This window comes from Leptosomus discolor, chromosome 1 (genome assembly GCF_034619465.1).
Source record: "Leptosomus discolor isolate bLepDis1 chromosome 1, bLepDis1.hap2, whole genome shotgun sequence".
NCBI lineage: Eukaryota > Metazoa > Chordata > Aves > Leptosomiformes > Leptosomidae > Leptosomus > Leptosomus discolor.
In genome coordinates this window covers 11,891,723-11,903,115 of record NC_141391.1, presented here as the reverse complement: position 1 = coordinate 11,903,115, position 11,393 = coordinate 11,891,723, and the positions used below count along the sequence as shown (strand labels likewise).

General features: G+C 43.3%; 1 protein-coding gene across 1 annotated transcript; it reads left to right on the top strand.

Annotated features, from left to right (window-relative positions):
- The first annotated feature begins 286 nt into the window (after nt 1-286).
- On the top strand, nt 287-8,118 carry LOC104354047 (high affinity choline transporter 1). The gene is made up of 8 exons (XM_009960834.2): nt 287-464; nt 1,483-1,596; nt 3,160-3,315; nt 3,807-3,955; nt 4,469-4,612; nt 5,593-5,746; nt 6,975-7,192; nt 7,639-8,118. Exons 1-8 carry the CDS (start codon nt 287-289, stop codon nt 8,116-8,118), a joined length of 1,593 nt encoding a protein of 530 aa, XP_009959136.1.
- The last annotated feature ends 3,275 nt before the right edge of the window (nt 8,119-11,393 follow it).

Genomic DNA, 11,393 nt, shown 5'->3' with positions numbered 1-11,393 from the left:
AATAAGATTGGCTATCTTCTGAAGAAAGGGGAAGACAGAAGAATTGCCATTTGTCCTCCAAAGACAGAGACTCTGCATCCAGTTCTGAAGACTTTTGGCTTTATGGCTCTGTTTCATACCGCATCTTTCCTTGCGAAGTACAACAAATGAATACTTAGTAGTTTCTTTACAAGGCAGAACTATTTTTTCCGATTTTTTTCCTACCTTTTTCTGATTGTGGATTTAATCAAAGAATATTATCATCAAGTCATTATTCCTCTCTATCATCTAAATTAAGGAACAGAAAATGGCTCTAAATATACCAGGCTTAGTGTCTTTGAGTGCGTTTTTTATATTAACTTTAGCTACTGGAATTTGGGCTTCTTGGAAAAGCAAAAAGGACCAGCAGAACAGAAACCCGACTGAAATGGCCATAGTTGGAGGCAGGAATATAAATATTGTCATTGGATTGTTTACTGCAACAGGTAAGTTTTCTTAAAGGGCTTTTAAAAATTCTTCTTAAAATACATGCATTACAGAGATCTGGGGGACTGTTCTTTCAAAGCAAGTGATCTGCTTTAATGTCAGGGCAGATTTTACCTAAATGTGGCTTTAAAGGAGTATGGTTTCATGAATCATTTTGGGATGAATTCTTCCAAACCTCTTCACACTGAGCAGAACCTAATGTTTATGTAGATTCTTTTAAATTAAAGAGATTAATTTAGGAGTTTAGTTAAGAGTTAAAGAGTTTAATTTAAGAGTGACTGAAGAATATGACACTTTTCATTATGGAGGACTGTGGTCTTAATCTTGAACCGGTTTCTGTTATCCAGCATAACAGAAGAATTTTACTCCTGGAACAATCCAGTTCTGCATGGAATAAATTGCTACTCATGGTGAGCATCAGGCTCTCACCTAAAGAGAAAATATTTCCCCCCTGACTGCTGCCCTCCACTTCCCTTTTCTCTGCTTGCTGCCTGGCATCATCTGAATTCTGCTTCCCTGACCCGTTTTTGTGAAAGCTTCCCTAAGTGGTATTTGCCTGGCTGAGACACTTAAGCCTGTGTTGTAGGTTTGTATTCTGACTGAAGTGTCTGCTTGCATTTTGCTAATGTCTATTTTCTTAGACTGTTTAAGTGACGCTGATGAAGGATGGTCTATCAATCATGGCAGAATAAAAAAGCAATTCTGTTTGCTCAAGCAAAATTCTTCCACTGATAAAAATTAAATTAAAAACTCGAATTGCCTCTAAATGTTTAAACATTGATCTTTTCCTTGCACACACAGATGTTCATTCCTGAACCTGGGAAATTATTGAGGGTGGGATTCTAATACTGTTACCTGTGCTCAGCAGCACATCTCACTATGGGAGAAAACTCTGCAAAGAAAATAGAAGTATAATTAAATGTATGAGAAAAAGTTTTATAAGCTCTCAAAGTGTTCTACAAGACTACTTGAGAATATGTATCACAGTTCTTACCTTTCCATCTTCCATGTTTACAGCCACCTGGGTTGGAGGAGCATATATCAATGGCACAGCTGAAATTGTCTACCTGCCTTCCAAAGGACTATTGTGGGTCCAGGCACCTGTGGGATTTGCCTTGTCCCTTGTTATTGGTAAATAATTCATATAATCAGGACACATAAGCTTTCAAAAAATCATATGAGTATATTAAAATGTGTAACAGAGTATAGAGTACATTTTAAAGGCAATTTTGTTGCTTCAGTCTCCCATAGGTCCAGAATAAACGTTTGTAATGCTATCCTCTAAACCGAAGTATAAGAAATTGGGGTAACCTGGAGCTAGCGTAGAGTTTTGCCTGCTTGGAGCAATCTATAGGACAAAAATCTTATCTGAGAACTTTAGAAGCATATTGCTTTTTTATCATGATCTCTTATTCACAGACCATTGAGAGTATTGGTATCATTTTAATTTTTTCTTCAAGGTTTCTGAGTGATGAAATAATACTATCTTGATTATTTCACTAAAATGTATTCTTCTGAGTAGTATCATCTCAGGATGAATTTGTAGTGCATCCAGCGTATCCCACTTTACAGCTGGTCACTATTTTGTTAAAACTAAGCTAAGTTGGCAGTGTCCTATATCTAAGTTGCCATTTCTAACTCCAAGAATTATTGGACTCATGCTGAGGTTCAGCTGTCTTGCCAAGACCAAAGTCTCTTCCAGTCCACACTGAGTTATACCATAACTCTCTAAGGGACATGGGATGATTAAAGCAAGGAAACCTGTGCAGACCTTGCACAGAGATTTCTAAAAGAACAATAACCTTTATTCTCAAGTCAGAGAAAAGAGTCCAACTGACGTGAATATGAATCAGGCTTGGAAATATACTGCCAGCATTTATGTGAGTAATTCTTACTAATGAAATTGAGGAGTGCAGGTCTGATCCTGCAATCTTTACTCAGGTCAGTAGTGCCCAGACAAGCAGTCCTCTTGGCTTCAGGGTTAGGCACAATACGTATTCTTTGGTTTTAATGAGATGGCTGTACGTCTGAAGTCTAATATTTAGATGAAGGCGGGTGGGACTCAGCTCAATGCGCAGATTAAAACAATATAGTTCTGGGAAGAGACAATGAAGCCACAGAAATGGAAATGTAACCAGAAAAGGAACATATATCAACATGTTGCATCACATGTTCAAGGACAAAAGTTTGTCTCTTTTTTAGCCAAATATGAGTCTTCTATGCCTCTCTCTGCCTACTGACATCTTCCACAGGAAGCATTTCAGAAAACTTTGTGTCTCAGGTTGGTAGGTCATTGGAGATGGAGAGGAGACTATATGTGGGTGTCCTCTGAGCTAAGTTCCTATTACAGTCACACAGGTATCTTATGCCATTTGGGGTGCCCTAGGGGGTCCTACCTGGCCTTCAGTGGCCACTCTGGAAAGATGCAGGTCTGCCAAAAAGGGTGGGTCGTATCTGGCAGCTATAAGCAGATGTCCTTTGTAACCTGGGACCTCTCAGATGGATGAAACCCTGTATTTAGACAAATGAATTGAGGCCCTGGTGTCTGGTTGGCTGCATCGTTCTCTAGGGTCCGTTATGTACAAATTCCAGACTCATACAGGTCTGATATCCAAATACCATAGTATTCTTACTTTTTTTTTCTTGGAATATAATACACGCAAAAATCTACCAAAATGTCATCACTTCTGATAGGTGGTTTCTTCTTCGTAAATCCAATGAGATCCAAGAATTACGTGACAGTGATGGATCCCCTTCAAGAAACTTATGGGAACATGATGGGAAGCTTACTCTTCGTTCCACCACTGCTAGGAGAGGTGTTCTGGTTTGCAGCTATCCTGGCATCCCTGGGTAAATACTTACTTTGCTCTTATATTTGTTAAAGTTCATGTGGCACAACTATCAGAGTATAATACACATTCAGGAATTGTTGGACTAAGCTGTGCAAGTTGTGTTTCATGTTTCCTTTTGTGAGAGGAACACAAGCACTTTTCATTTCTGGAAAATATGTTTTCAGGTTTAAACCAAATGACAGTAGTATATATTCATGATATTATAATAGAGAGGTCTGGCAATATGATTTAGTAGCTTCTTTTTGCCTGTGGGACAGCAGATGCAAAAAGGCAAAGTGATTTGGCAAAGACCATGCAGCAAGGTTGCAGCAAGAGCAGAAAGAGAACATGGGCTCTTCTGAGTCCTCATTCTGCCCGCTCTTTGTAGACGGTGTGTTTCTCATACAGTGTGGTGTGCTGGCATCAAGAGAATAACATATCCTTATTTATTCCGTTTTCTGCACCTATGAAATCTGTCTTGAAATACTTGACCGCTGTCCTTGTCTGCAGGAGCAACAATGAGGGTCATCTTGGATATTGGAGGCTCTTTGGCTATCATCATCTCAGCATGCACTGTCATACTCTACACTCTACTGGGAGGCCTCTACTCTGTTGCATACACAGATGTCATCCAGCTGGTTTTCATTACCCTCAGCCTGGCAAGTCCTGTGCATTTCTTTGTTACCAGGTTCCTAACTAAGGGAAAAAATCCTGCTTTTCTTTTCAGTGTGTCTCGGAACAAAAATAATTCCACCAATACTGGCCCTTGCCCTACAGTTCGTCTTCAGGAGAACAGGTCTCCTGAAACTCCTTACGGTCCTTATGCATTTCAGACAGTGCTCACACAAGCTGTTGGCCTTGCTGGGTGAATGAGGCTGCTTAGAAGTAAGGTCTGCAAAATCTGTCCAGAACAATCTTGGCTGGAAAGGACAGAGATCTGTCTACTGAAGGCACCAATTGACCTGAATTACAGACCCGTGTTCTTGACAATGCCGTGAACCAGAAACATGTAGATTTAGAGTAAGGAAGGGGGAGAAAGGAAGACTCTTAGTCTGAGTTTAATCTTATGTAACTTTGTGGTCTACCTCTACCAGATAATTTCAATATCTGAATAGATTCTCCAAGAACAAGGACCCTGGGGAAATTGTTAACTATCTCTGTTTCTATCCTAGTGGGTCTGTATCCCCTTTGCTCTGGTGAACTCTGCAACAGAAAGTATTTATTACACTGCAACTCATCAATCTTACCAAGACCCTTGGATTGGGAAGATAGAAAAACAGTATCTTGGAAGGTGGCTGGATGATTTCTTCTACCTGGTATGGAGTATTTCTTGGACAGGCTGTTGGGAGAAGGGATTATGCAGGAACTTTCTGCTGGAAAACTTGTGGGTTCTTCCAGCCAGGAAACCTGTGTTGCACAGTTGGCTGGGGCAGGATGATCTGTAAAACCTTCTCTCAGCCACTCTGCAGCACATTGAATGGACTGGGGAGATCCCAGGCTCAGTTGTAGCAAGGAAAGAAGCAGTAGAAACACTCCATCCTTTACCCATGTGAAAGAATATACCTCTTGAGTAATATCATCCAGGCAACTAGTTCCAGTCCTGGCACCTAAATAAGGCATTTCCTACCTTTTGAGAGGTTTGTCTTGCAGCCTCAATAGTGTGCTTTTAACATAATTACGTAAAAATCCTCTATTTGAAAAAAAAAATTAAAATGACACAACTGCAGGTCATCAGCAAGCATGGTGCCTTTAGCTACACTGCACAATTCAAATTTTGAGCTCCCAATATAGCCAAGACTACAGGAGGTTGTTATGCTCCTGCTAGGCTGCTAATAGGGACACAGAGAAGCTTGAGCTTGTGTGGTGAGGACAGAATCTGCAGATTGTATCTGATGAAATTTGTCCGCTAAGGAAGTGAAAACGGTCATTTTATTTTTAATTTTAGATTATACTCTAGCCAAGTTCGGGATGCAACAAAAGTTGCATTCCTGAAAAGCTTCAGTTTTCTTTCCTCTGTGCCTCTTTCACCATGCCAAGCAACTTATTTTTCAGCTTTCTTAGTCTGCCAAACGATTAACCTGTTTTGATCAAAATTTCACATCCATCACAACGAACACAAAGGAAAAGGACACCCTCAACCACCAGAAATATCATCCAGTTAAAGCTGGGCAACGTTTATGCATTTAAAATGAGAATTTCATAACATTAAAGATTATTGTCCATCTGAATGGATGGATGATGCCCTACAGCAGCCAGCAGCCTGGTGGGTACCACTGGTAACTTCTGAACATTTCAGGTGCTTGGAAGCATCCCGTGGCAAACTTACTTCCAAAGGGTGCTCTCCACTGCGTCACCAGGACAGGCGAGGCTCATCTCCTACCTCTCCGGATTTGGGTGCTTCTCAATGGCCATCCCCTCTGTACTCATTGGTGCAGTTGCAGCATCAACAGGTAAAAATAATTGTTTGTTTCTGAATAATGAACATGTTCTTGTCAAGGGTGATGAAAATGGGATCCAAAGAAGTCCTGATTTAGACTTTAAATTACCTAGTCCTGTGTACCCAAAAGCGTAGCCTCGGCCACCAAACTAAGTGGTCTGTACCAGAAATGTGGAGCCTTCCCAGGTTCAGTGCACAACTACCTACAGACATTTAAACAGCCCCAAGACCTGTTTAAAGGTACTTAATTACAACGAAAAGGCTTTTCATGGACTTTGTGTTGAGGAAAGCTGAAGGCAGATCCTACAAAACTATGTATAATCCTATTTTCCAAGAAATATTATACTTGCCTTCTGCATGTAAGACCCAGCAATATTACCACAGATTGTTAATAAGGTTCTGAAGAAAACCTGCTTGAAGTAATCAAGAAGTTCAGTCCTGTAAACTCATAGCCCCTGCCCAGAGGATCAGGCCTGTGTTGGCTGTGAGCAAGGTTAAAGAGCAGACAGATTACCGAATGTTTAAAGAAATATTAGAATCATAGAACAGTTTTGGTTGGAAGAGACCTTCAAGATCATCGAGTCCAACCTTTGTCCTAGCTCTGTCAACACCACTAAACCATGTCCCTAAGTACAACATCTACCTGTCTTTTAAACACCTCCAGGGATAGTGACTCCACCACCTCCCTGGGCAGGCTGTTCCAATGCCTGACAACCCTTTCAGTAAACAAATTCTTCCTAATATCCAGCCTGAACCTCCCCTGGTGCAGCTTAAGGCCATTTCCCCTTGTTCTATCGCTTGTTACTAGCGAGAAGAGACCGACCCCCACCTCGCTACAACCTCCTTTCAGGTAGTTGTAGAGAGCGATAAGGTCTCCAAATCAGTTGAACTCATTAATTCATCTGTCACTGGGGGCATCAGAGCAAAACTCCCTTCGCTTCAAGAGTAGGGTCTAGAAGGCTGATCTTTAACTGTCCCAGTTTTGGAAACACATGAAGCACAACTATTTCTACAGATGCTACTGCAGAGAAGGAAAATCTTTGATTTAGTGACAGCTGCAGCATACTAAGGGGAATCACAGGAGATCAAGAGAATCCAAAAAATTAATCCAAGTCCTAAAATACAGAGTGGGTTTCAGTCCTTAACCCTGCTGTGACCAGTCTCTGTGGAAAGGCAGCTTCAAAGACAGCAGAATTGTCAATGAAAGATTTGTTATGACTTTTCCTTGTTCTGATTTCAAGACTGGAACCAGACAAGCTATGGTCTTCCGAGTCCACTCGAGAGAGGGGAATCAGCAATGGTACTGCCACTTGTTTTACACTATCTCTGCCCAGCATACATCTCCATCGCTGGCTTGGGAGCTATCGCTGCTGCTGCAATGTCTTCTGCAGATTCAGCTCTTCTCTCTGCCGGCTCCATGTTTGCTCACAATATCTACAGGAAAATCCTGAGGAAAAAGGTACTTGGTTACAGGATTAAATAGTTTTGGTGTCAGGAAAGATTTCAATGGTTTCAAGATCATTTCAAATCCAGTCTGTGTGGTCTGCAATTAGAGGTGTCTCTCCTTCAGCTGCTGAACTGACTTCTGGAGCCAGAGCTTCAACATAGGTCAGGAGTGTTCATATCCTTGGTAGGGATACAAATAACCATGTTGGTGAGCTTTACTCCTTGTAAAATGACTGGTATAAAATTTGGACTAGGACATTAATGGAAACAACGTAAAAATCACGACCCTTAAAATTAGAGAGGGCAGCTCCATCTCCAGGGGTGCCTGCCTTGAGCAGCTGCTGGTGGCAAGCACTGCCTGAAGGCACTGCGGGCTTGAGAACCAGCCCAGGGCAGGGCAGTGCTGGTCACCCCCCCAGTAAACGTCATGTCTGTAATGTTACAATCTCTTTTTTGCAGGCTACAGAGATGGAGGTCTTATGGGCCATGAGGACCTCCATGCTGGTGTTTGGGGCTGGGGCTGCTGGTCTGGCTTTTTGCTCCAGCTCTGTCTATGACCTCTGGTTCCTCAGCGGGGAGCTGGTGTATGCCCTGCTCTTCCCCCAGCTCTGCTGTGCTCTCTTCGCCCCCAGCACCAACACCTATGGTTCAGCTGCTGGCTTCTTGGTTGGGCTCCTCCTGAGGCTGCTGGCAGGGGAGCCTGCCCTGAGCATCCCCCCCATCATCTGCTACCCAGCCTGCACCCTGGTGAATGGGACCTACATTCAGCTCTTCCCCTTTAAAACATTCACTGTGCTTCTCACTTTGGGGACGATTGTTGCTGTTTCGTACCTGGCTGCGGTTTTGTTTCAGAGAAACCTCCTTCCCCGCAGGTGGGATGTTTGCAATATCATGGGGGGAACCAGCATCCTCATCCCCCTGCAGCAGGTTGAGAAATAGCTAGGTTCACCAATAGTTGCACTAGAAAAAATCGTGATTAAATGTGGGACCTCATATGAAAGGTCACGGCGCATTCAGCAATTAGAGTATGGCACAAACAGCATTGCTCTTCCCTTTGCTTTCTCCAGTAATGAATTATTTAAAGTCCTTGCAGAGTAATAAAGACGCACGCTGTTCATCCAAGGAGAATGTGTGAGCTCGATTTCTGCAGTGATTAAAGGCGCGTGGTGATGGAGCACGATCTTGTGGTGGTGACCATGGGGCACCTTGGGCCCCAGCAGTGTTTGCTTTGGGGTGCCCTTGCTACCCCACCCGAAAGCAAGGCTACAAGTCATGCTCCAACATTTATGGCATTCTGAAATCACATACTTTTCTCACCACAAAGGAGGCAAATTAATGTTTAATAGATTGGGGTTTCTTGATTAAAAAAAAAAAAAAAAAAAAAGGTTAGCAAACCTGTTCCCATTAAAACAGCTAGAGTTTTAGCTTAATCATCCCTGGGGAGCACATCAAACCTATAAAAACACAGATTACAGAATGCAGTGCAACCACCACAACAGTCCAGCAGTAATATCAGTTCTGCACCATTCTTTGTATGCTTTACAAAGCTTTCCTTGATACCACAAAAACTTTTGCATATGCCTCCCCCCAGACGCAATCTCAGGCCACACAAGCAGTCTGCTGCCACATGGCTGAGGAGAGAACATCCCCTCTCATATGACCTGGTAGGGCAAAAGCAGATGAGCAAGATGAAGCAACAGCCCTTAATTAATGGATAAGAAAGTTTTACATAGCCACTATTTACAAAAACTCAACCAGCTGGAAAAATGCAGGTGCCAGAGAGACTCTTGGATGAGTCTTCACTAAAACACCTGGTTAAATCACTCCTGTGAAGGTGTTACCCAAGCACAGTGGTGGGATGGTGTGGGACACATACACAAATTGGTGTGTGAGAATTCAGGGGTCGGTGCTGGAAACTGATCCTGAACCTGCCTGCAGGGACATGAAATCCTGAAGGCAAGATCCCAAAAGATTCAAGCCACCAGGTCTGTACAGAGAAGCCCCTGATACCTTGTTTGCATAAATTCTCAATGGGTCAGAAGAAAAGCAACCCAGCTAACTCGTGAGTTTGGCCTCCAGCCAGAAGTCTGATAGGCTAAGACTATCCCACAGCGGGATGGGACGTTAAGATGGGAGCTGAAGTAAGGATTCGGAAGGATCCTGCAGTGATGGCTCATGGATGGCTGTAATTTTATACTTCCCTCAGCAGCTGTGCAGTGACTCACCAGGGGTCAGTCACAATCCATCCACAGCAGCCAGCAGAAACTATGCTCTGGGCAGCCCCTCACCACAAAACCTTTGCAAAGAGGTTTGTGGGGGCTGCTGTGTGTGGAAACACCTGGCACTGTTGGAGGGAAGATGTTTACTGACATAGCCAAAATACCCCACAGCAGAGCAACCTTGACAGCCAACTGAGCTTCTGAGGGTGAAAACAATATGCTGCTCGGTGAATTGCATCCAGCACACGCTGAACACACCGCTGGGCATGCACAAGGTGAGAAACTCTGCTGGTGCCACCAGGCATGGCTGCAGCAAGCTCAGTGAGGAGCCACAAGTCACTCTGAACTGTACCAAGGCAAGTGCAGCGGCTTGGAAGGAGGACTGTCAAGCTTAAGCTCTAGATATGGCTTTGGTGACTCTGCTCTTCATGGGGAGCATCCATCTCCTTTAAAATATCCATCCTCAGCAAGGTGCAGATTCTGCTCCTCATCAGAAAAACACCACACAACTTTATGCTTTGCCTCAGTGTTAGTAGACACCTGGGCACACTTAACTTCCCATGCACTGCCGTCCTGTTGATACGCTTTGTTAAACCAAAACCAGAAATTCTTTCCTGTATCTCTAGAGATTGTCATGAAATATTAATTATATCACGCGTCTAGAAAAGTGAAAAAAACTGTTTTGAAAATTAAAAGTGTTACCATTAACTATGGCCCTAGGCAGTCACCCACTGAAGTCTTTCACACCCCAGTGATTTGAGTGGGAGCATGTGAGGTCGTGCTTAGCTAAGGGAGACACACCAAAGCTCTCATTACCGTAGCGCCAGCATAACTAGGCTCTTGCTCTTAAATCACAGTCGCTGTATGCTGATTCAAGCATACTTCCCTGCAAGATTTAGGGGTGACCTGGTCTGGGGACCTGTACAGTCCTCTGTGTGGAGCAGATCAAAGCTGACATACTGCACTTGCACAAGGGCACAGACACGCTGCATGGCCCAGATGAGAGTGAAACTCCAATGTCCTCGTGTCAAGGTCAGCATCCCACTCACTGACCATCCCACCCAGCGCTCTGAAGGGCAAATGACTACATCTGGAGATACCTTTTCTCTACGCCACTGTGCCCTGCTACTCCTGCTGTTCCCCTCCAGAGTCCCAAAGTTTGACATTAAAGCCATTCCATGCTCACGTGTTTGGCCTGGCACGCAATAGATCTACAGCTTCCTGGGACAGCGTTGACCTTGCTGAAGAGCATCACCACCACCATCATGTCACCACTTGGCGTCACCACAGAAAACTCCCAGCAACTTCAAATAGGAAAGTCAGCACTGTAAGGGGTATCTGGCGTACTCAGCAGAGACACTTTGCCCTTACAAAGCTTCTCTGAATTTCATACCGCTAAAACACGCTCTGCTTTGTGTGAAGAGACAAAAATGGCAGACACAATTACTGTAACTCTCCTGAATGTTTACCATTTTCCATCCTTATATGACTCCCTCCTCAGAACACCCCCAGCAAGCTTAAAAAGAAAACATTCATCAAGGTCAGACAAAGTTTTGAAAGCAATTAGCTGCAAGTAAAATAAATATAAAAGCAATTCTAGCCTATACTTAATGACAAAATGCCTGGTTGTTCCAGTTCAGCACACCCAAAGTCCTTGAGGTGTTGCCAGCATGGGGGATAATGACCCAGCTCCCATGAAATCATTCCTCTCACAGGTTACTGCCTCCAGTTCAGTATTCCTTTCTTTTCCTTGCCCCCTCTTTATAAAAAACTCAGGCACTGAAGGGCCCCAGTTTACCTCTCCACTTGTGGATTTACTGCCTTTGCCCCTTGGATGCATCCATGCCAATGACTCTGTATTGTTCCAGCTTTTGTTAGCTTTTCTTGGTCCAGACAGCTGTTACCTCTTTCTGACATTTTTCAGGTTAATATTACCCTAGATATCACATCTAATGAAAAAAAAAAAAAAAAACAACTCAACAACAACAAAAATAA

What these genes read in the sequence shown, in the direction of transcription:
- LOC104354047 (XM_009960834.2), top strand. Translation starts at nt 287, where the DNA reads ATGGCTCTAAATATACCAGGCTTAGTGTCTTTGAGTGCGTTTTTTATA. An exon ending in TGGATTGTTTACTGCAACAG is followed by an intron (nt 465 to 1,482) that starts GTAAGTTTTCTT and finishes CCATGTTTACAG; the next exon opens with CCACCTGGGTTGGAGGAGCA. An exon ending in TGCCTTGTCCCTTGTTATTG is followed by an intron (nt 1,597 to 3,159) that starts GTAAATAATTCA and finishes CACTTCTGATAG; the next exon opens with GTGGTTTCTTCTTCGTAAAT.